The 25849-nt window shown below is 44.8% G+C and overlaps 1 protein-coding gene across 1 annotated transcript in view; it reads left to right on the top strand.

The window, feature by feature from the left end:
- Ppm1h (protein phosphatase, Mg2+/Mn2+ dependent 1H) overlaps nucleotides 1-25849 on the top strand; it is a 271738-nt gene that overhangs the window by 229436 nt on the left and 16453 nt on the right. The window contains exons 8-9 of the mRNA XM_038314921.2: nucleotides 3615-3722; nucleotides 19292-19443. Coding sequence (XP_038170849.1) covers nucleotides 3615-3722; nucleotides 19292-19443 — 260 coding nt within the window. The remainder of the gene's footprint in view (nucleotides 1-3614; nucleotides 3723-19291; nucleotides 19444-25849) is intronic.

The raw sequence follows: 25849 nt of genomic DNA, 5'->3' as shown, positions 1-25849 counted from the left end.
TAAACACTTCCTCCGAACCCAACTCACTTCCATTCAGAGCTAAGAGTTTCAATTAGGAGTAGGCAGTGTGGTCACAAGAAGATGAGTCTTCAAGCGAATTGTCTATGAGTAGTAGATAGTATTTACCCAGAAAAAAATGACTCACAAGAATATCAAAGCAAGGTCTCTAGCGTCGTCCAGACTGTCCCTCCCAGTCCCTGACCTAGTTACACGTGTCAGTACCGAGAAAGTTCCCTCCTTAGGTTCCACGAGCTCTCCTGAACAGGAAAATGGACTGCTGTCTCTCTTAGAAGGCTATCAGCATGGAGATTTTTGTTGTTTTTCAAAAATAATTTTTCTTTTTAAGAATTTCATACATGTCTACAATAAAACACGATAACCATCACTTCATTTCTCCTCTCCATATCCTTTCCAGCATTTTCCACTTGCCATTTTTTTGTTTGTTTTTGTTATAATATCCAGTTAGTGCTGGCCCTTAAGTTCATGACGCAAGGCCATCCCCTGGAGCATAGGAAAACCTACCATTGACCACACCCTCAAAAAAGAGTGATTCTCCCTTCCCTAGCAGTTATCAACTGCCTATTAACTCCTCTCTAAGGGGTGAGGCATGCGGAGCACCTCCCCCTCCTATGCTGGGATTTTAGCAGGCTTGGTCTTATACAGGTAAGCATGGCTTCAACGATGAGATTTAAATATTTTGATTAAACGAAATGTCTGATTCACCAAAATGTCCCAAAGCCTCTCAGTGGGCTCAAGAAGGGCTGTCTTGTGAGAAGTGGTGGGTGAGTTCTGCCTTTGTAGCCTTTAGCACTGTGGAAAGCCACATTGTAGCCTGTTACACTGTAGAAAAGCTACATTGTAACCTATTATTATTGTGGAAAGCTACGTTGTAGCCTGTTACACTGTAGAAAGCTACATTGTAGCCTTTAACACTAGAAAGCTACATTGTAGTCTGTTAACAACTGTGGAAAGCCACATTGTAGCCTGTTACACTGTAGAAAGCTACATTGTAACCTATTATACTGTGGAAAGCTACATTGTAACCTCTTACACTGTGGAAAGCTACATTGTAGCCTGTTACACTGTAGAAAGCTACATTGTAGCCTGTTAAACACTAGAAAGCTACATTGTAGTCCGTTAACACTGTGGAAAGCCACATTGTTGCCTGTTACACACTGTAGAAAGCTACATTGTAACCTATTACACTGTGGAAAGCTATATTGTCTGTTGTGCTGTGGAAAGCTACATTGTAGCCTGTTGTTCTGTGGACTGCTACATTGTATGTAGCCTGTTGCTCTGTGGAAAGCTACTATACATGTCTCTATTCCACCCTGGAGAAAAGTAGACACACCATCCCTGTCTCAGTTCTCCTTGGTTTCTTGGAGTCCTGTAAGGTTTCTTGTTTTTGTTTTTGTTCTTTTTTCCTCTTTACAAACTCCTACTCAGGCATGGCAGGGTATTTTCACAGCTGCTGCATTTTATTTCCAGAAATTCTTCTAAGTAGCCTTGTGGGCAACACCTGTATAGGTGTAAACAGTTCAGTAACTTCCAACAGCATTTACATTCTTTGTTCCAAACATGGGCACGTGGTTTTTTCCAGCCAGAGAAGCCACTGTTGCAGGGGAGAAAAGAAGGGCCTGGAAAGAGAGATGCAAAATGTGCCCATATCAAGCTGAACACTCTTAAACTGGAATGAGACCCATCTAGCCTATATACCCTTTGAATCTGGAACTTAAATGTGTCATGGGTGTCAGCAAGGTGGCTCTGTGGGTAAAGACACTTGCCACCAAGCCTGAGAACCTGAGTTTAGGTCCCTGGAGCACACATGTGGAAGGAAAGAACTAACTCCTGAAAGTTGTCTTCTGACCATCACACATTCCTCCTGTGGTACACATGCACACTGCTTATACACACACACACACACACACACACACACACATGGCACGGCATGGTGGCCAGGACTGAAGCAAGAGGATTGCAGTGAGTTGAGGGCCATCCTGAGCCTTGGTGTGACATCCCGTTTCAAGCCCAGCCCCCATAAGTAGCATAGTCTCATTTCTACAGTATTGTAAGCCGTGTGTACCTTCTGACTTGAAACTACCACCAAATCCACAGTGCTTCAGAGAAACAGGGGTGAAGAAACTATGTTGGATTATAGTGTGTCTTCCTTCCTTCCTTCTTTCCTTCCTTCCTTCCTTCTTTCCTTCCTTTCTTTCTCTTTGTTTTTGTTTTATTTTGTTTTATATTTATTTATTTATGAGCCACAGATCATGTGTTAAAAGTCAGAGAACAACTTGCAGTTTTTTTCCCTTACCACGTGAGTGCCAGGGATCAAATTTAGGTTGTCATTGGTGGCAAGTGCCTCTCAACCTGCCCTGAAACTTAGTGTTGCTTCTTGGATTTCCTTCATCCTTGGCTCTATGTGATAGTTACTACTCAAGTAATAGAGGAAAATCCCAGCTCAGGTCTTAGAACTGCAGTGCTACAAGCCGGGCGGCGGTGGCGCACGCCTTTAATCCCAGCACTCGGGAGGCAGAGGCAGGCGGATCTCTGAGTTCGAAGCCAGCCTGGTCTACAAGAGCTAGTTCCAGGACAGGCTCTAGAAACTACAGGGAAACCCTGTCTCGAAAAAAAAAAAAAAAAAACAAGAACTGCAGTGCTACATGGGCTTTATTATTGGAGACTTAATGTTAACACCATTAGGCTGCATATCGCTCAGTATGACAGGCAATCTATCGCTCCATGTCTGCTTGTCCGATACTTTTGGCACCACATAGTGTTGCCTCCACCATGGGAGCTTCTCAGTAGAATTTGTGTTTCCTCTAAATTCACACATCCCTTTGTTAGTGTGCCTTCCAGAACTTAAGCACATTTTATATAGTTGTTAGGTATGTACTTCTTGCCTTTTTTTTTAAACCAAGATGAAGCCTTCTGTCCCTTCCACATGGTGTATGCACATAGTAGGTGCTTTAGGAGATATTTAAGGTGACTGTGTAGATATTAACACAATATGTTAATTCCATAAACCGTTATAAACAAGTTTAGAAAAAGCGTGAGGCCACAGCCTAGCAGTCTGGGTGTTTTGTTCCCTTCACCCGGAAGGATTTGTAGGAATATTGAGGTAGATCGTGGAGTCACTAAAGATTTATTTCCTCTGGCCATAAAACTTACTAGTTGAAATTCACAAAGACAGGAGCTGCCCCTGGCTGACTTCACCCTTTGTTTTTGCCGCTGATAATGCTAAGGATGTAGCTGCTGTCCAACAAATACTTGTAGAGGGGGCGTGTTTGGATGGATGGATGGATCGTGGCTGGGTGGATGCTCTGATTTAGCGTGAACTGATTTCAGCAGCTGTAGATTATGCATGCGTTACAGTTAGTTTATTTTCCGGCCCCTTCACTCCAGACTCCACAGAAGGAAACGGAGGACATGCAGCAGAGCAGCCTAGTAAAGCCTAAGATCCAGAATGACTTTGATGATGCTACACATCGCGGTTGGGATGAGCAGTCTATACCAACCCTCTGTACCAATGGCATAGACTGATAAGCAAGAGGAACTGGGACAAGATGCTGTCGGTGTGTGTATTTCTGGTAACTCTCTGCTTATCCTCCTAGGCCCGGGTAATGGCAACTATTGGAGTGACCAGGGGACTTGGGGACCATGACCTGAAGGTTCATGACTCCAACATCTACATAAAACCATTCCTGTCTTCAGCTCCAGAGGTACCACGTGAAATTTTTGTTTATATTTTGTACAGTAAAATATTTTGTGCTTTATGCCTTCCCTGACCAACACCCCACATCCAAACAACAGCCAGGAGGACTTAGATGTACCAATGTGTCTCATGTCACCCCGTCTCACTTCGACTACCTGGATTCATACCCTCAGCATCTCTTGCTTAGTGAGCCGCGTTGCCTCCATGTCCCTCCTTCAGCTCCTCCAACACATCGCTACAAAGTGACTATTCCCAAAGACATGTGCATGTCTCATCAGTCCTCCCTGGAACCCCATGGCTTGGAGCACAACCCAACTCCAGTTGCCATCCCAGGCTTGTCATTTGATCTTACTTTCTAATCAGATATTTGTTTCCCTGCCCAAACCGGATGAACTCAGTTCCCATGTATGACCTTCTGTTTCTCATGCTTGTTTATTTTATATCTAGCCTTGCCAGGAATGCCCTGATTCCACCCACAGCATCCAATTCGCTCTGTGGTTTAGATCAAATGTAGCTCTGAAGGCAGCAGTTCTCAACCTGTGGGTCGTGACTTCTTCGTCAAACCTCTATCTCCAAAAATATTTATATTATGATTCAAAATAGCAAAATTACAGTTATGGAATAGCAATGAAAATAGTTTTATGGTTGGGGGGTCACCACAGTATGAGGAACTGTATTAAAGGGTTTCAGCATTAGGAAGGTTGAGAACCGCTGCTCTCAAGGGACATCCTGATTTCTGTCCCTCAGATGGACGTCTTGTCTTTGTCGACTCTTCATGTGCACAGGGCAATACTTTCTGAAATATTTTTGCTCAGTACCTTGCAGCTCAGCTGTTCAGCTATGTAACCAGGGAGCTTGTGTCGTTCAGGTGTCATTTGGAGAAGTTCAGTGAAAAATATATTTTTAATTTTGTCTATTTTTTATAAAATCCTAAACTACTTTCTACAATTCTTGAAATATTACAAGGTTCTATGTTGGCTTTCAAGGTGTATTGCTGAGAAAAGATTCGTTTCTGTGTTAGAGTGCCAGGATTAAAGCATGGGTAACCACTGCCCAGGTTTTCCTTTTTTTAAAAAAAAAAAATAACCCACTGAGTCCAGTTAGTGCTGCCCAGATGTCCATAGGTGTCGGGTTGTCCACCAGAATGAAGAGCATACTGGGGACCATAACCCCTAAAGCAAAATGACTTCCCTCCAGTAGCCACTAGCTTCCAGTAGTTCTTCAGCTAGGGGCAGGGCATCATGGGTACCCCCTGCACTCAGAAGCAAAAGGCTTTCATGAAAAATGTGAGAACGGGCTCTCTCCCTACCTGTGCTCACTTAAGATTAAAACCATGTCACTCTCCTAGCTGCAGAGGAGGTTGGGAGAGAGAGAACTTTAGTTTCCAATTTCTGTGGTAGAGACGAGCAAGTCAGAAACCAGCATTGTTTGCCAGACCATGAAAAATGAACTATTAAAGCCCCATGTTATACTGGGAATGTCCAGAATGTATAACCATCATTCCATCTGCACGGTCTGCTCCAGAGTAGGTGCTGGGATTAGGGGAAAGCTGTATATTGGATGTGGCAGCTCATTGCCTGTTCTATCACTGAACTATACATGGCACATGCACGCGCGCACACACGCGCGCGCGCGCGCACACACACACACACACCAGCCTAGTGTGTGCTGGGGAAGGGAATTTGAACAGGATCTTGTTGTATTGCCCAGGCTGACTTCAAGCTCAGGATCCTCCTGTAGTGGCCTCCCAACCAGCTAACTGTAGGTGTGAGGTTCTACCCCACTCAGTAGGTACTATTCTAATGTAGGTCATTTTGATTGTGGGAATCATAAATTCACTCAGAATAACCCAAAAAGGAGGTGTTTACTTATATCGGAAGATGCACTTCTGGTGTCTTCAAAATGAATATTTAAATAACCAGGCTTTAAAAAGAGCGGGCCTGGAATGAACAGCCCTGAAGGAACTGACTCAGCAAAAGCCTGTGAGAAAAGTTCTGCTATTCAGCTAGTCAGCCATGGTCCATGTGTCACAAACAACCCAGCTCCCCCTTTTATAAAAGGCTACAAGAGACTTCCAGGCCAGCTGTGTGCCCTTCAGACCATATGCCCCTTCCAATATCCTCCATGGACACAGACAGCCGTTCAGGCCTGGCTCCCCAACAGAACTCTAAACACGGACAGTTCCTTTGGAGAGTGTCAGACAGAGATAAAGCTGACATGAAAATTTCTAGGCCTAAACACTGGACATGAAAGACATATTTCCCGATAGACCCTGGAGTTATCCATGAAGTTGACTTAGTGGAAATGGTAGCAGTCCACATCCAGAGCCGACCGGTGTTTTCTGGCTGAGCTCCCGACGCCGTTGTACATAGTAAGGACCACAGTTGGACAGAGTGTCTGACGTCCCCTGGAGCTCCTAATCCCTCCAGGCTGGCCAACATCAGGACCAGGGAATTACTGCTAAAGCTGCTTCTCACCAGAGGAGAGTAATAAATTCTGAACCCTGAACTCTGTTTCCTTTGAACTCCACTGAGCACAGGGTTTGTAACTGGGCTCATAAAACTGTACTTTCCCCCTTGGGGGAAAGGAATTCATCTGACATGTGAACCGCCACCCTCACCTTTGTTCTCTAACAGAAGCCTCCCTGGAGATCTCAGGAAACACTAATTAAGTGTTTTGCTCTTTCCAGCAGCCCTAAAACTTCTTTCTCAGGCTCCCTCCCCCATGCACACTTGGAGATCCTTCTCTACGGAAGGGGAGAGTCGCTCAGCGTGGTTTGAAAGACAGTTGCTGTGCAGTTAGCCTTTAGAGCATTCAGCCATATTGCTGCTGTCAGCCTTAGGAAACACTAACTACGCAAAGACCTTCCAGAATGGGAATCTGCGGGACTGACTGTTGGCTGTGGCCATTGTGCTCAGACTAGGTGTCAGAGACACGTCTCTCATGTTTAACTGAGATGTTGTACTTTTAGACCGTCTCCCCATGTCCCATCTAACATACTTAGGATTTTACAGGCAACATCTTGTTCCTAGCAGACTAGGGGGGGATAAACAATTATTGTACCCATGCTATACATTGGAACATTGGGACTCAGAAAATAAAATACCTCCCCAAGTTGTATAACTGTCATGTAGCAAAGGGGCACTTAGAACCCATATCTAATTAGTGTCATGGCAATAAGACCCGAGTTAAAGAAATGTCTACGGTTAGGGTCAGAGTGGCTCACCATGTGCTTCTAGGGCTTGCGGAGGACACCTCTGTCTTGAACACGAATCCTTGGTCGGTCTTATTACCTCAGTGGCTGGAGTTTCTCAGAGAAACACTGTTGACCTCAGCTAAAGGTGAAGAGGCTGGTGGAATAGGATGGGGAATTGGGAACGACAGCAATGGCCGCTGTGTGTATGTAAACTAGGCCAGACGGAACTGTGTAAAATACGATTGCGTGCCTACAATTTAGCTTAATGGATATGTGGTGTATATATACCAAGATCTCTTGCGCAAGATTAAATTTGTTATACACATTTTAAATGTTTCCAGATGGAGGGGCCTTAGCCAGAGTCAGGAGAGGGGGGAAGGGAACCATTAGGAGAGAGGCAGTTGAGTTGACTGCTGTGGAGGTTAGAACAGAAAAAGGAGGCAGTCTGTGCCGGTCCACCCGCCCCCACCTTCGCTCCTTAAGGCTAAAACCCTTCACTCAAGGGGCTGGTGCTAAAATCATACCCAAGAGAGAAATGGCTCAGCAGCTTCTGTTGCGATCCCAGAAAGGCAGGTTAATTTATTTAAGCCATCTAATGAAGAAGCACAGACTCCCGCCCCGTCTTCATTACCCCCCCCTCCACACACAAGCACCCCACCCACACTCTCTGTGACTCCCTCAGAATATTTCCCTGCTATGCTTTGACTCTGCCGAGCATGGATCTTTATTTCACATTTGGCTTCTAAATTTCAAATCCAGTTCAGTCTGGTAGTTTTAAGGACTGGGGCTTGGGGCGCGGAGGGGGGGGGTGTGAAAAAATGTGATTTGATTCTAAGAAAAAGGGCTCAAAAACCTTCTTGGAAACTACCATTGTTTCCATTCATCATTGTAACTCCTAATTTGATTTGACGAATTAAATATAAATAAATCAAAACCATGTGGATCAAATTTATGTAAAAGATGCACCAGGGTTTTAAAATTAGGGAAGGGTTTCTTTCTGGCCAAACACATTTTCAGTTTTGCTGAACACAAGGCGCTGGAAAAATCTTGAGTTTGCCAAACCTGAAGAGCAGCCGCCAGGTTTCCTGAGCCTCCCTCAGACCTTCTGGGGTCTAAAGCGGAGATTTCTGGCTAAGACCCGAATTCCACAAGAGGCCCTGCCAAAGGAGCAGGGGCCTGCTTGCAGCAGGCTCCAGGGGAGGGTGGGAGCCTTTTTACCCTCTGGTCCACAGCACCTGGCTTGCTTTGTGTGACTGAGTGGTCTGTAGCCCTTCCCCCAGCTCTCTCCAGCCAGGTCTGCCTCTTGCCTAATTAGGAAGCTTAAGGCTCAACAGTGCCATAGCAGAACAGAAAAGGGCAGAACAGAAGGGGAGGACTTATTCAGTCTCTCGGACACTAGTGCCCAGGCCCTCCGCTTTGTCCCCGCTGCCTACAGTTCTCCAACTCCAGCCAAGCACACACAGTGTGTCCTGTTACTCAGACTAGCTTGGCACAAGCCTAGGGCCTTGACTCCCAGATGTTCTGCGCTCCCCACCCCTTTGGGCCTGAGACAGGCCCACTGGAGAGCTAGGATTCCTAATTTCTCCCTTCTTTTCCGGCCTCCACTCCAAGACTGTGCCCTAGTTTGGGCTCTTGGAAGAATAAGGCCCTTTTCTGTCTGGGGGCTCTTCTGCAGAGCCAACTCCCTCCCCCACTCCACAGTCCTGTCTTCCAGCTCAGCCAGACAGAACCACAAGGAGCCTCATTTTCTCTCCGCTTCGTTTCTCCTCTCTGGCTTTTAGGAGTCTGTCAGCTGTTTTTTATAACTCCAAGTCTCTCGTTGAGCTCGTTCCTGGGATTTTTTTTTTTTAAATCTAGATAATATTCCTTTCCTTATTCAAAACAAGCCTTTCATAAAGGACAAAGAGCCCGAGTCTGAGATCTGCCCCAACCGCCAGCAGGACCCCAGCTGTTTTCCCATCATCCCGAGTCTGGCATGGCCTGGACTGGTGGATTATGGGGAGGAACAAATAAGAGCATCAGTGAAATCGAGGGCAGGAGGTCTGGTGTGGTTAATAATGACCAGTAATGCTTTCCCCTTCCTTCTTGCTGGCTTCTAGAAGACTCTTTTCACACTGAGGCACTTCTAGTGACCACTTTCCTATGAAAGGGAATGTGTTTGGGAGTCCTGGTGTTTCCCATGCAAGCAGGAAGGATACTCATGTCCTTCCGTGTACATCTCGACATCTGTCATCTTCTGATTCTCGGAGATGTGTTGTGCTCCACGTTACAATTCCCATTTAAGGGAAGCATGTCTCTCTAGTTTGTTCTTCTGCAATCTAGTTTATAAGGAAATAGTTCTAGGCTACCATGAGAAGGGGAGGAGGTTGTGACGTGGCAAGGGAAGCTTACTATGTATGATTGCATGAGTACAATCCAGAGATTGTACCCCGTATGCCACAGATGTCTTCAAGTCTTCTAAAGGGGTGGTTATCTTCAGATGACAAAGAGGGAAAGATGTATTTTTAATGCATACTGTGTATGGTAGCACACACCATAATTCCAGTACTCAGGAGGCAAAGGTAGGTGGATGTCGGTGAGTTGGAAGCCAGCCTCATCTAAGTACAAATTGCAGGACATCAGGGCTATATAGAGAGAGACCCAGTCTCCAAAAAAAAAGAGAAGGAAGGAAGGGAGGGAGGGAGGGAGGAAGAGAGGGAGGGAGGAGAGGGGGGGGAGGGAGGGAGGGAGGGAAGGAAGGAAGGAAGGAAGGAAGGAAGGAAGGAAGAAGGAGAAAGAAAGGAAAAGAAAAGAAAAAGCCATGGGAATGTGTTCCCCAGGAATCAGAATTTGGAGCCATGTAGAGGTAAGACTAACTGACGGATAACTAGCCATGAACCTTGTTGCTTGCTTCAAGGGATAGGAGTTGAGATGAAGGAGGGGAAATGACAGAACAGGGGGAGTGGGGGGGAGAAGAAGGAGGTCTTGGAGAGTCGCTGTGTCTCAGAGGTTAGCGGAAGCACTGTTAGCCTAGTGAGCCTGACAACTACAGAACTCCCTGAACTGGACTTGAAGCAGCAAGGGGCGTGGCTCAGCTAGCTGCATGGATGGGGCGTGGAGCTGCAGACTGGGCAGTTCCTGTAGGCCAGGAACTGTGACCCTGAGGAAGGAACTTGGGGTAAGAATGTAAAAACTAAAGGAATCGAATCTGCAGGGTTTTTCTCCCCTGTAATGTAACAAGAACTCACCCGAGTAGAACAGAAAAGCGATTTTCATTTTATTTTATTAAGCACAGGGATGGTGGTATGGCTCATTGGTTAAAGGGACGATCCTGCCTTCCCGTGGTTTCAAAGACTGGCATGTGGTTAGCATGTATCAGGCCCTGGTATAATGCCTACTACCGTGTCCCCCGACACACACACAAAACATTTCACTTCTAGCCTGAGGGAAAAAAAAAAAAAGGAAGAATTGTTAGGGTCTGAAGAAGAAAAATACTCTCCTCCTTTTTCCTTCTGAGTTTTCTGAACCTTTGGTTTGTTTGTTTTTCTCTGTAGCTTTGGAGCCTGTCCTGGGACTCACTCTGTAGACCAGGCTGGCCTCAAACTCACAGAGAGCTTGCCTGTCTCTGCTTCCCGAGTGCTGGCATTAAAGGTGTATGTCACCACCACCCGGCTACCAAGTTTTAAAATCGACATAAAAGTCTACGATCAAAATAACTTCCTAAGTAGTATAGATTTAGATCGGGACTCATGGGCAGCTCCGAAAGTAGACAGTGGATTTTTTTTCCTTCCCTTCCAGCCTGGGTTGAGCTGACCCTGTAGACAGTTCTAGAATTTTCCTAGCCCCACCAGGGGATAACTTTCTTACTATTTACCTGCTGAGAAACAGGATCAGAAATGATGAGTGTAACGTGTGGACAAACAGAGACCAATGAGAAAATTCCAGGTAGTTCAGTGTCCTATCTTAACCATATAGAGAAGCGGTTCTCAACCTGTGGGTCGCAACCCCTTTGACGAACTTCTATCTCCAAAAGTATTTGCATTACAGTTCATAACAGTATCAAAATTACATCTTTGAAGTAGCAATAAAAATAAATTTAACTTTGGGGGTCGCCGCAACACGTGGAACTGTATTAAAGGGTTGCAGCATTAGGAAGGTTGGGCGCCGTTGCTATGGAGAGTCGGACTGGAAGTGTTTTTCTCAGTACACACCTTTCTGCCTGTTGTTGGCTCTAAGCAGACCACTTTCAGAACTATTCACTCTCATGGCTCTGTGTTACTAGTGCTTATGATTCTGTCATCCACAGACTGGGGTGTAGCTGGGTGGTGGTTCTCCACCAGAATCCCTCGTGTGCTCCCAATCCATTGCTGATTGGTTGGCATCTAAAACAAGGTTAGGCTGGAAGTCTAAGATGACTGTGGTTTCTCTGTGTAGCCCTGGCTGTCCTGGAACTCTGTAGACCAGGCTGGCTTCGAACTCAGAGATCTGCCTGCCTCTGCCTCCCGAGTGTTGGGAATAAAAGCGTGCAACGCCATGCCCAGCTATATATATATATCTTATATTATATATCTATATTATATATCTTATATACCTATATTATATATGAGATATATATCTTAATGAACATTCGAATACTTAAGTTAGTAGTTCTAATTAGCTTAATTTCTTTCTTTCAGTGAGAGTGAGTATTTCCAGAATTGTGTAGCTCACGAGGAATGGATTCCTTGTGTTCAAAAGGAAAACAAAGCACCCACGGATCCTTTTCTTTTTTCTCTTTGTTTCTTTTTCTTTTGTTTTGTTTTATTCTGGTCTTTTTGATGGCACAAAACAAAGTAGAACTTGAGGACTAACATCCAAGGTGTCCTTTGACCTGCATGTACACATCATGGCCTGCATGCTCCTGCAGTCATATGACACATAAGCCATGTGACACATACATCATAGAACATATACACTGCACACATCAAACACACACAGAAATTTTTGACACTACAGAGCATGTGATATTTTCAGCATTTTTCAGACTTGATCAATATTTTGATCTTAGAATCTTAAGAATACATTACTTCACATAAATATGTAGAAAAGAAAATAGCAGAAGTTTAGAGCAACTTCAGAAATCAGAAGTTCTGACTTCCTCCCAAACTGAAACTTTTATAACAGTTTTTTATGAAACAGTAATTCAAACATCAGTTTTTATAGTCAAATATTACATCACAATACAATCCAAAAATACACTAGTTTGACAATTGCATGCTGAGGAACGATAGCACAAAAATATTGAAAATTTTGTTCTCTATAATTAAACCATCATTTTTATATGAGCAGAAATCTTCATATGTACAGTTAACACAAACCCTGAAGTCCATAGCCTATAATAATCTCTAATCTGGGTTGCTGTGTTTAGGGCATTTTGGCTGGCATGCGCGGTATGATAGTATGTATAGTATAAGAGCACATATTGTATGTTGTACGTTCAGAACCAAGGCTGCGATAGAGTCGCAGGATGAAGCAGGGGGTGGGGGCTCTGCAAAGCAATTCAGATTAATTAATTACATATCAGATTTTGGATTAAATTCGGATTGTTGAGCTTTCGCAAACCCTTTATTGTTGCCAGACCTTTCACCGTGTCCTCATTTAGTTCCAGGATCGTGACCCACAGTTTGAGAAGTGGTGCATTAAATCTAGGGAGGACTAGGAATTTCCATCTTTTAGATTTTTTTTTTTTTTTGAGAAGTCTCACTCTGTACCCATGTTAACCTAGAGATCACTATGTAGCCTAGACTGGCCCCAAACTCCTATCCATCCTTCTGCCTCAGCATCACAAACACTAGGATTATAGGCATGAGCCAGCACACCTGGCTCATTGTAGAGAATTCGGAGATGCACCATCCCATGCCATTCTTGACAGTGTTTTAGAAATCTTGGTTTTATATTCCCAGTGTGGGCTTGGTGTATTAGCATATCCATACTCCAGTCCTAGACGGCGTGAGTCATTCTTTTGACTTACAGGATCTTCCATTTCTCTCAAGGTTTCTGCAGAAACTTTAGTTTATTTTGTTTTGGTTTGATTTTCTATTTGTTTTGGTTTTTGGTTTTTCAAGGCAGGATTTCCCTGTGTAGCCCTGACTTGTCTTGGAACTCACTCTAGAGACCAGGCTGGCCTCGAACTCAGTCATTCACTTGCCTCTGCCTCCCAAGTGCTGGGATTTAAGGCATGCGCCACGACCACCAGGTGAGACCTTGGTTTCTTGCTTTGCAGTCAATAGGATTGGTTTTGCCGTGTGACAAGAGTCCCACCATTCGCCACCGATAGTTGTGCTCTCCTAAGGTCATGCGCACAGTGACTTGTGCACTTGGTCTCTTGCTCACTTGAGGCCTCTGAAAACCTACCTTTATGAAAAGCCGCTTGACATTGAACCCACTATGGTTCTTTTAATCCCATTAACTGGGAGTAACAGTGATAGGAATCAAGACTCACAATCGTTTTGCTGCTTACACATCAGGTTGCCGTAATGCTATCCCTTCAACCAGATCAGTTTCGGGGTTGGGGAGAGGGGGCACAATTAACATTTAAGCTGAAAATAATATACACACAAAGAAACCTCTTGCATTCAAGCTGATCACTCATATTGAGAGCCTTGTATCCTGAACTGACTGTAACGATCCATCCTGTCTAAGCAGCATCCAGATGCCCATAGACTGGAGTTCCTCTGAGCCCATGTTAGTGAAGATGAGTCCAAATGAGGACCACTTTAGGTTTATCCCATTTCTTGTCTAACTCATTGAAGAAGGGTTTCACCTAATGATGAACCGGCTGTGGGAGGCTCAGAAAAAGAGGTGTCGCATGGCTAGGTCTGAGTTCACACATGGGGTTTCTTCCTATAGCTTATCTGGTTATGAGATGCCAGGCTGTGTGTGGAGGAAATGGAAGCCATATGTCCAGGCATTGGCCATAACTTCAGACTGTGTTAACACTGTCAAATATTTCAGCTGATTTTGAAGCTTTGGAGTCTGTTAAGTATACTCTCTAAAAGCCAGATCTTTATTTTGTCTGTGGGACTTTAGAGAGAGGAAAAAAGAAAAAGCCTCAAGAATATCTGTGGTGTGTTTCAAATATGAAACTACCCACAGCCAAAACAAATAGCTAGCTCCATTGGGTCGTTTGAGCAGCCAGCATATTTGTGATACTTGGTGTCTTTGGATTCATTTTCAGCCAATGCCCTGAAATCACATGGCTGGTCACATCATCAAGGTTTAAATCGCCCTGTGATAAATGGTAAAAATTGCCAGAGCTCTGAATACTCCCCGTCCTCTCTCACCTCCAGGCATTGGCCCCGCCATTTCTCCCCACATGGCAGACCGGCAGTGTCCAACGTCTCCTCCCTCAATCTGGGGACTCAGTACCCCTGCATCCAGGATTCCCAGCACTATTTCTTAGACTCGTAAAAGAGTAAAGTTGTTTTGGCTGAGGGAGAAGTGGGTCTGAAACCCGTTCAGTCACCACATTGGCTTCACAACGGGTAGTGTTCGTTGCGTCTCAGTGGAGAGCTTGGATGCCATCCTGGCAGCGTGGCTGTCAGTCTCAGACAATCTATTTGATTCACAGGACTATGAGAAAAAGGCTGGCGTGTTTCTTGTGCAAGCACCGTATAAGCTCGGGTTTTTGGATTGGCTAGGATGAGACTTTTATTTCCCACTGCCCCTTGGTGGTCTTTATCTTGTAAACTACCGCTGGCTCTCCTGGCAATGGCGCTACTGGGAGTCCTAATCACTGTTATTGTAAATGAGACTTTTAGAATTGAACCCCAGGTTCCCAGAGCACTCTCGCGTCCCTTTGTTCCCACCCAGCAGCCTTTCCTTGGTGTTGCCACTTTCAGACCAGAGCCGTGAAGGCACCAGTCCCCACCCCCACCCCGTGACCTTCATAACAGCTTTGTGAAAAGAGCAGAGCAAACATAATTTCATTTTCCTTGATTGCTTTTCAGTTTAAAAAAGAAATGATCTCAGGGCTGTCTAGCTCACTTGGGGCAGGACTGGCCCGGCTTGCACACTGGTTCAGTCCTTATCATGGTAGTGTTGTGCAAAACCACGCATGGTGGTGCATTACCTGTGATCATGAGGTTGAGGCGGGAATATCAGTAGCTCAAAGTCATCTTCAGCGACATGGTGAGTTCAAGGCCAGCCTGGGCTACAGGAGACCCATCTCAAAGTCCCAAAGACTTGTGAGACACCGTAGCTTGAGCCTCTTGCCCTCTTGAAGCCACACAGAGCTGCAGGAGCTTGTCCTTTCCCACACTGTGGAATCCATGGGAGAAAACGGCATGACAAATTTGCCGAGATAATAAAGACATAAAAGCTGTGAAGGTGGCCAGGGCATGGTGGCTCACACCTTTGATCCTAGCACAAAAGCTATAAAGGTATTCCAGAGATGGAGAAGCAGTGGAGCTCGAACAAGTGGGAAAATTGATGGGTTCTTCTCTTAAATAAGTTCAGGACACCTGTGTCAGCTTGCAGTCTCGCGATCGCTTAGCATGCCTCCAAAATATCAGTAATAGGACAAAGAGGGGGCAGGTAGCACAGAAACGTTGAAACAGCAGTCTGCAGCCAAGCACTAAATGGAGAAACTGTATTAAAGAGTCACAAGCCCCTGAGTCAAGTGGGTGTCACCGATGATGTTACCATCTCTAAATGCCGGAAATCTGGAGCCCTATGAGCTGTCGGCACTTTGTTTCATCCGGGGCATATTAGCCAAGACTCTGGTTGTCCTCCAACTCATTCCCCTTACCATGCACTTGAATGTGCTTCTTGAGTCTAGGAGAAGGACATGCAAACCTCCTCCTTCTGCATAAGTAGCCTATTGCATTCTGGTAACTATCTGGGCATGTCAGAGTCAGCAAGCTACGCCTATGAATTTAGCATCTTATCGATGGATCTGTAGTTAGATCAAGGCAGAGAAATCTGTCAGTCCTGTCCAGTGGCAGCCAAGGCCCAGAGTACTAGTAGCCGGAGATCACTAGCAATGATCCCTCGACTGTTTAGATAGCAGATCCCCTTTGACTTGCTTGGTTTGATTTGGAATCACTTTTGTTCAGTGTGGGTATACAACCGTGTTTGGAATTTTGACCTTTCACCCGGCTAGCAGGATGAAGTATAATATGTAATAATATTCTCCAGCAGTGCTAGGCAGTGGCACTGGGACACAGTGCCTGGGCAGACACAGTCACAGGACAGTTGCTCAGCTGTGATGTATCATAGGTTCTGTATTCTAAATGCTTACCATATCTTCAATCTAATAATGGGTTCATCAGGATATAACCCCTGTCTTAAGTCAAAGAACATCTGCGTATTACTCTAACTTCAAGCCTTCAAGCTGCCCCTCCCTTCCTTTCTTTATAGATTGGACAAGGGGAGGCAGCGTTCAGCCACGCTTTCTAGCCTCTTTCCCCCCCCCCCCCAAGGTGTTCACTCCCTTATGCACTTTGCCGCTCCCCCTTCGGGCCCTGCCTCTTCCAGATGTCTCAGCTCTGTGGAGCCGCAGAGCCCGCTAGAACCATGTGAGGCTTCCAGGAACTTGAAAGGCTGTTTCAGGAAGTGAACAGAGAAACGTTGGGGAGGGGAGGGTTTCTGATTGAGGAAGGCCCCCAGCAGCCTTAGGGAAGGAAGGCTGGGTCTGTAGTGATCACTGGAGCCCACTGAAGCGCTCGTTCCTGGCAAGCCTCCACGTGGAATGGGATGGCTTGCACACCAGTCCAATTTCTCTAAAAGCACTTTCGCAGAGTGTTCTGCCTCGTAGGTTAATGCACGAGACATGAGCCGTAAGTGGAAAGTTGGCAAAGCCCTTTGGAAATTGGCTGAAGGGCAGGAAACAAAGGATAGCTGTAAAAAAGCTAAAAGGCCGTTAATTGAGGAGTGCCTGGGGGCTGGGGTTGCCACTAGCTTTGTATTATTTACATAAAAATTGTGTGGGAAAAATGGCAGTGAAAGGGATCTTCATGCTGGTTCATGGAATAGAATCGGTGAGGATTCCAATCACCGATGGGATCCGAGAGCAGCATTTTCAAACAGGTTGGTATGAACCCACGTGGTTCCATTGGCCAGGTTTCCCTTTGATGACCGGGGCTAATTTCAGACTGAAGAAGTCAACCTGCCACTTCTTGGACCAGGACAAAGCATTTTGAAGTCATTTGGGCACCCTGTTCACAGGGCAGATCCTGAAACAGTATTATTGTCACACCTGGAAACATCTGTTTCAGGAAGGACTGAGCGGTAAATGGAAACCCCTCTTAAGTACAGATGTAAGACTGAGCCACCTGGCATTCTCTACCTCTCTCTTTACTTAATATTTCCTGTCCAGCGGAGCTCAGATGAGCATAGTAGCTTATTGTAGGGAAGCCCCAGTGGGAAGCTAGCCAGCTCCCATTTAAGACATTATGGGCTTAACATACGAGGTAGGACTTGGAGTTGGGAGCCCAGCAGTGACATTTCCTATCCTTCCCATCGTCTTAGGAAACTAATTGTGTCTGGCATCACAGAGTCAGTAGAGTCCTTGATTTCCAGGCCCTGTCAGACTCCTGTGACCTTTTTAATCAAAGTGTGGTCCCAGAATTTGTACGTCTGACATTCCCTGGAGAACTGTGGGCTCTCATGCCCTCCTTAAAAAGCATCTGTGAGCGCTCAGGCTCCCTGGCTGACTGGTTTACACACTAACATTTGAGGAAACACGGCTCCAGCACTCCCAGGAACCACAGAAAATAAAGCAAAGAGGGGTTCGTTGCCTCCCATCGAGGGAAAATAAGCCATGAGTACCTTGAGGAAGGATATCTGAAGATTCAAGTTCTGGGCCTCACGGACCCCAGCCCCACTTGCTCCAAAGGCTCAGTGCTTTCCCCAGGATGTCAACTCAGCCCTAAGTGAGCATGCATTTGAGGAAAAAGAAATTCAAAAGCTGGTAGAGTATGCTGCCGAGTGTTCCCTGGGGGTGGCATCAGGTGCGGGCCATAAGCTAATCGTTACTATCTAATCCGCAGGCCACAGAGGCCCGGACCTGTGGCTGCTTTTCATTTGAGCTCCTTTACCAGGGTCAAGCATTCTTTCAGTTTCAGGAACCCCGCCAGGCTGTCTGCTAACCCACAGGACCAGTGCCTAAAGGATGTCACTGGCCTAGCTAGACAAACCATTCTAGAACAAAGGCTGGGTTTGAACCATCTGGTCGACCTCTTAGAATCCCATTACCTATCCCTGAGATGGCCAGATGCCACCAGTGTGAAGGGACACGCCAGCAGCAGCCTATGCCACATTCTCTTTTTCTCTTCCCACCCCAACCCAGTACTTTCTCCAGGCGTGCAGGATAAAGGAATTGAGAGAGAGGAAGTTGGTGAATTATTAAATTGATGTTTGTCCTCAGCCCATGAAGTACTGTAAGCAGGGAGGTGCTGCAGAATCAGGAAGAAATGACTATGAAACCCCCAGACTCCCCTGTGCTCCTCCCTGCCCCCACCAGCCCTGTCTGAGTAGGGTTAGCATAGAGTTGTATGCTCTGTCTTACCTTAATGAGACTCGCTTCTGAATTCTTTCTAGTTTCCCAGGAATGTTCTGTCCTTTGTAAAGAGTTTCGTAGGCCAGTGTTGAAGTATCACTAGCATTCAAGATATGAGATCAGAGAAGGTATAAAACTTGTCTGTCAGCATCCTTTGAAAATGCAGCTTGAGCTTCCACCTTTTGTAACTTGCCTAGATTGGGATTTGTCAACCCCAAGTGTAATACCGTAACCTCGTCCTTACCCAGAGGGAGGGAGGTGTTGTGACCCTTTGTGCCTTAGAAGAAATAGGCAAGAATGATTTCAAATAAGATACGCATTAAACAAAGTATGTCTCCTTAGCCTTTAATAAATACATATGGAGTCGTTTCTTAAAACCCCAAATGGACTTCATCTCCCTTACAGACTGTTTCTTAAAATGGAAGAATCTATTTTTTTCACTTTATATTCCTAGCAATTGGGAAAGGATGGCTCTTAATATATGCAGAAGAAGCCAACCAGGCTAGCTCATCATGGCTCACACAGGGTCCACGTGTAAGTCATCTCGTCAGCTGGTATCTCGAGTACTACCTTTTCTACTTGTATCTTTCTTGTTAATTATCAAGCCCTTTCCAGGCCCCATTCCCAGTTGTGACTAGGCCTAAGTGTCTGTGAACAAGTCCCAGAAAGAGGCTGTCCACTCCACAAAGCTCGCTATGAGACCAAGTACCCTTGTAGCGCATCTATGAAAAATAGTAAGGCAGACAGACAAAAGCCAGGAATCAGAAGCCGCTTGGTTAGAAACAAAAACAAGAGCAAAGCAGCACCCACGCACCCCCTCTCTCTCACACTTCTCACCTTGCAGTCTCCCCGTTGTTTTCAGGTTAGAGTCTACGATCTCTCCAGATACGAGCACGGAGCAGACGACGTTCTGATCTTGGCCACGGACGGACTCTGGGATGTCTTATCCAATGAAGAAGTAGCGGAAGCAGTCACTCAGTTTCTTCCCAACTGTGACCCGGATGACCCTCACAGGTGGGCACGTTGTAAGCACTGTGTGGTCTCATGGGGTCTCCTGCGGGAACGGCTCAGGAACCAAATGGGGGGGACTGCGCGTCTCATAGAGGTACTCCTGTGACAGAAAGCCCGCCTTAAGCTGACCCCGAATACAGATAGAAGGCAGAGAACTCAGTTTATTCAAAAGTTTTCCAGGGGACTGAGGACTGGTTCAGTTGGTAGAATGCTTGCTCACCATTGCTTACCCACGAGACCCGGGTGCAGTCGATAGCCCCTCATAAATGGCTTGGCGGCGCATGCCTGCAGTCCTAGCACTTAGGGTGTGGAAGAAGTTCAGGGTCATCAGCTAAGTAAGGGGTTTGAAGCCAATCTAGGCTACATGAAACTCTATTTAAAAAGTTTTTAAAAAGCGACATTTCTTTTTCCTTTTTTTCTTTGTGAGGAGTAAGAGGGATTGGGGCAGGTTCCAATATGTAACGCTGGCATGCCTAGAACCCCACCGTAGAATGGACCAAGGTATCCTCACACTTGGAGGGAGCCCCCGGCCCCTTCCTCTGTAGTGCCTGCAGCATGAGCCACCACACCTGCCTCCTTTCTCATGTACTGCAGGTTGATTGCGTTTTGATCCTGCTGGTAAGAATGATGGCAGGTTCTTTCGTGTATTGGTCATCCGTTAGGAAATTTTTTTTCTTTCGAGAAGTTCAGAGAAAGGAGAAGGCGATTACAGTGGAGTTTTCCTTTGTGATATTTATTGCGCTAGGGTAAATACCCCAGCAGCCCTGAAGACTCAAAACCCTAGAAGAAAACACCTCTAGAAGAAAGGCAGCCTGAGCTATAACACCAAGAAATGATTCATCGTGAGTAAAAGCCAGTAGCACAACAGACAGCATAGCTGAAAATATTCCTGTACTGAACTGGTTAGCAAAAAATATAAATAAATATCTTAGCTTGCATCAGAGCATTTTAAGAGCTCTGAAATCATGCTCAAGGATGAGTTGGGGATGGTGGCGTGTGCCTTTAATCCCAGCACTCTGAAGGCAGAGACAGGTGAATATTTGAATTGGAGGCCTTCCTGGTCTACAGAATGAGTTCCAGTTCAACCAGGACGACATAGAGAAACCCTACCTCCACAAACCAAAATCTAAAAGGAAAGAAAATATGATTAAGGAGAAGAGACTAGAAAAGTTACTATGCAGATTTTAAAAATAAGTAAATGGGGAGCTGGGTAGGTAGCTCAGTGGTTAAGAGAACTTGCTGCTTTTGCAGAGGACCCGGGTTCAGTTCCCAGCACCCACGTGGCAGCTCACAACTGGCTCCAGTTCCAAGGAGTCCAACATCCTCTTCTGGCCTCCACAGGCACCAAGCACATGCAAGCATGCGTACATGAGGCAAAGCACTGATACACATGCAATTTAAAAAATACATATTTGAAATATGTAAATGGAACTTCTAGATATTAAAAAATATATAAAGTAGAAAGTAAAAATTCAGTGACCAGGCTAAAGACAGTTGAAGAGAACAAAGGTGAGACAGAAAAGTGGACTGAACAGGTAACGTCTCATACAGCTCGAAATACAAGGAGAAAAGAAACAGCAAACAACTAGGAAGATATCCTATATGTTTCCAAAAGGAGATAACATAGAAGATGGGGAAGGGGGAATTACAGAATTCTTGAACAACGCTAAACCTGAAAACCAGAAAACCTAACAAATCTCATACAAAACAAATTATAAAAAGGAAATTGTAGCCTGGCGGTGGTGGTGCAAGCCTTTAATCCCAGCACTCGGGAGGCAGAGGCAGGCGGATGTCTGTGAGTTCGAGGCCAGCCTGGTCTACAAGAGCTAGTTCCAGGACAGGTTCTAAAGCTGCAGAGAAACCCTGTCTCGAAAAACCAAAAAAAAAAAAAAAAAAAAAAAAGGAAATTGTAAATAGCTGCTTACATTCCCTACTTATTGAAAAAAATGTATTTGCTTTCATGTTTTGCTTCCCATGTCTGTGTACCACAAGTGTGCAGTGCTCTCATAGGCCAGGAGAGGGCATCTGGTCCCCTGGAACTAGAGATACAAGTGGTTGTGAGCCAACATGTGGGTGCTAGGAATTGAACTCGGGTCCCCTGAAGGGCAGCAAATGCTCTTGGCCCCTGGGCCATCTCTCTAGCCCTAAATAAGTACTTCTTAAGAAGCTAATGACTCTTAGGTGCAGGCACCTCAGAGATGCTAGAAAATAGAAGAACACAGACTTCCCACTTACAGCAGTCTTCTTAGAACAACAGAAGAGTCGAGAGACCCCTGTCGCTTCAGTTGACTGGGCGAAAGGCTGTGAATACGGAAAACTATCAATAAAGGAAATGAATTAAAGAAATTTCCATAAAAAAACTAAGAAATTTTATTACCAACCAATCTCTGAGGAAAATTTTGAAGGGAAAGGTCCCAGCTGAAAGACTCAAGAAACCAAGTAGATTGTTAAACCAAAGTATAAGCAAGTACGTGGATGGGCACAGACACACATTGTCTGTATGAAGCACCGAGACAGCTAAAATTGTTAGAACTAATTTGCTGGATTAAAATAGCATGTAGGTGAGGTGTCACCACCCTCACCTAAAATCCTAACACTGGACATTGGAGACAGAAGAGTCACAAGTTCAAGGACAGCCTGAGGTAGGAAGTGATCCCATCTCATAAACAAACTCACCACCAGCAAAACAGCATGCTAATTGGAAGGACAGTCATCAGCTTAAATATGTTATTTTTTTTTTCTGTTTGGGAACGTGTTGAAAATATTTAACTCGTAAACTTTAAATAAATGTAAATAGTCAGGGAAACTAAAATAACAGTGGCATGACTCGGTTGATAGTGGGAAGAACCCCACATGGAATTGAGCCATATTTCTGAACATCTTATCAATCAAGGAGAAAAGTTATTACCGCAAACTGGAAATAATCTGGGTCTGGAAAACAGTACATAGGGAAAGTACAAAGGCCGAATCTTGGCCTTTTTTTTTTCCCCTGCTTTTCGAGCTAAGCATAGATGAAGGCTCCACTCACCTCTGACATACCAGAAGTGACTGCCTTCCCTCCATGTCGCGGATACCTCCATCTGGAGCTTCCCCTGTGTTCTAAGAATCCTCAGCCACAACCTGCTGACATTTTGACCACGGGAAAAGACAAACAACAAAGCCTGAAAGAAACCTGTAACCTCAGAGAAAGACATGTCTTAATGTTTTCAGCCTATTTGCTCCATATAAACTTACATAAAAGAATCCATGTAGCTCCCAGGCTCTGCAAAGCTGTCTGTCTGTCCATGTTCCTCCTGTGTATATGCCACACACTTCCACATGTACAAAAAAATCCATGTAGCCCCCAGGCTCTACAAAACTGTCTGTCTGTCCATGTTCCCCCTGTGTGTATGCCACACACTTCCAATTTCAAATCCATGGTGCTTACATCGGTGACAGCATCCAGCGCTGGAAGTGAAAGCACAGAATAAATCTCCAAGGGAGTCATAGAAGGAAAAATAAAGACCAGAAGGACAACATATATACCAAAAGGATAAATTATTAAACCAAAATTTGATTCCTTGAAACATCTAACACATTAGAGGAACACAAAACCACAATGGAATTTCTCTTTGTACTCACAGAATGGGTGGAAGGCAGTCACAGATGTAGAATGGTGTGTGCTTCCACTCAGGGGTGGAATTCCTCCTCTCAGAGGTCCTGGAAGAGGCCGAGGGTTGGAAGGAGGGAGGAACGGGAGTTGTTGAGTAATGAGTTACAGTTGAGAAAGAGGACAAAGCACGAGAGATCAATCAATGCAGGTGATAACCTCACCGTGATACAAGTGTCCTTAATACCACAGAGAAGCACTTTAGATACAAACTTTAATAAGGTAGATGCAGTAAAGCTGATGTTATATATTTATCATAATCAAATTAAAAACTAATAATAAAATCAACTCTAAAAGGCAATGAAAATGAACAAAGCTCAAATTTTCTGGTACATTAATAAAAATAGGATTCAAATAATAGTAGCTCCAAATAATTATAACTCAGATACAGCAGTAATTAAAACATAAGAGGCAATCCAACATTAGATCAATATAAAGATATCATTTCCGCCGGGCAGTGGTGGCGTACGCCTTTAATCCCAGCACTCGGGAGGCAGAGGCAGGCGGATCTCTGTGAGTTCGAGACCAGCCTGGTCTACAAGAGCTAGTTCCAGGACAGACTCTAAAGTTGCAGAGAAACCCTGTCTCGAAAAAAAAAAAAAAAAAAAAAAAAAAAAAAAAAAAAGATATCATTTCCGTCAATATTGAATCTATATAGCACATTATAATAAAAATATCATGGAGTTTTGAGGACTGGAGAGATGTCTAAATGGTGAAGAGCAATGGCTGCTCTTCCAAAGGACTTGGGATCAGTTCCCAGCACCCACATGACAGCTCCAGATTGTAACTTCAGTTTCAGGGATCCTGACACCCTCACACAGACACACATGCAAGCTAAACACCAATGCACATAAAATATATTTTTTTAATTTTTTAAAGTCATGTCAGAAATATCCATAATTTTTTTAATTTTAGTTATTTTTATTTTATCGTAAGAGTGTTTGCCTGCATGTATGTATGTGCGTGTAGTACCTATGGGGGACCGAAAAGGTGATCAGATCCCCTGGAACCCGGGTTACAGAGGTAGTGAGCTGCCCTATAAGTGCTGGGAATCCAACTCCAGTCTCTGCAAGAGCAGCAACAGCTCATAACCACTGAGCCATCTCTCCAGCCCAGTGGATTTGCAGACTCTGACATGCTGATTCAAGGCAAGTGTAGAAAAACAAATCTGGAGTCCTATGTTAACATTTATTGAGGCTGTACAAAGTCATGCCCTGCTTGATAGTAAGATAAAACTAAGTCTAATTAACACAATTGGAAAACTTAAAATTGCCCCTTATCTTAAAAAAAAAAATCAATCAATAAATGAGCTAATAGTAAGCCTAGGTAGAGTGGGACATCTAAAAAGCAAAAATAAAAATAAATTAAAACTTGTAGAAAACAGCATAGGAGATCATCCTATGGCCTCGGAGTTGGGAAGGATTTCTTACAAAACACAAGTGGGTTTTTGTTTGGTTTTGTTAAGACCAGTAAGGGTCTGGGGAGATGGTTCAGCACTTAGGAGCACCTCCTGCATCCAGAGGACCCTGGTTCAGTTCCAAACATCTACATGGGTGGTTCATAACCTGTAATTCCAGCTCCCAGGAAATCCGGTGCCCTTTCTTGCCCTCAGGCTCTTCTGTCCTCCGAGGGCATATGCGCACACACACATGGCTCAGACACACTTGTGCACATACCTAAAAGTAAAATAAATGAGTTCATTTTAAGGTCACTGTTACTACATTAGCAATCACAAACTTTGTGATTTTTTTTTTTAAGACAGAAATAGCAAAATGGTAAGCTGTGAGCCAAGGGAAGACGTATGTACCTTGTTCAACCTAAGAGGGATTTTTATCCATTCTGTATGAAGGACTCTCATAGAGCAATAAAACACGCAAGCTGGGGATATAGTTCCATTGGTAGAATTCTTGCCTGGCACAAATGAAGCCTGAGTTCAGTCTAAAGAACAGCGTGGTGTGTTGGTGTATGCCTGTCATCCCCGCCCTATGGGAATAGATGCAGGAGGATGCTTGTTGTGGAATATTATTTTAACTAGACAAATATATGCTACACTTGTTTATGCTGTGGAATATTACTTTAACTATGGTAATAATATGGTAAAGTAAAGGTGTGTTGTTTTTGTTTGTGCTCCATTTGTTTAATGATGTAAGGATGTGTGTTTAATTATGTAAAGATGTGTTGCATCTGTTTCCGCCTTGCCTGCCTAAGGCACCTGATTGGTCTAGTAAAGAGCTGAACAGCCAATAGCTAGGCAGATAAAGGATGGGCAGGGCTGGCAGGTAGGAGAACTCTATGCTGGGGGAGAAAGCTAGAGAAGAGAATGAGGAGAGCCCTGAGGGTGGGGAGAAACATGCTCAAAGCAAGAAGCCAGGCAGCACCAGGCACGAGAAGCTGTGACAGTTAGACAGACAGAAAAAAAAGTGAAAAGCCCCAAGGAGAAAAGGTAGAAAAAGAGAAAAAGGTTAAGTCAAAAGAGCTAGCCTAAGCTAAGCTGAGCTAAGCTAGGCCGAGCTTGCAAAACTAATAACGAGTCTCTGTGTCCTGATTTAGGAGCTGGTTGATGGGATACTTTTCCTCCTATAATTGGTTGGTACAGTTGTGCTCGGGTGCAGAGGTGGTGCTGGGCTTAGCTAACAGTTCTTCCCTTGGCTCCCCTTGTTCCTCGTCTGCGGTTCTAGTTTTCATTCAGTCTCTTCCCTACTTGTTAGCATGGCAGTCTTCCCTGCTCCGTAAAGCCCGCTACAAGTTAGGAGTTACAAA

This window comes from Arvicola amphibius, chromosome 17 (genome assembly GCF_903992535.2).
Source record: "Arvicola amphibius chromosome 17, mArvAmp1.2, whole genome shotgun sequence".
Classification (NCBI taxonomy): Eukaryota; Metazoa; Chordata; class Mammalia; order Rodentia; family Cricetidae; genus Arvicola; species Arvicola amphibius.
This window is presented reverse-complemented; position numbering and strand designations above follow the sequence as displayed.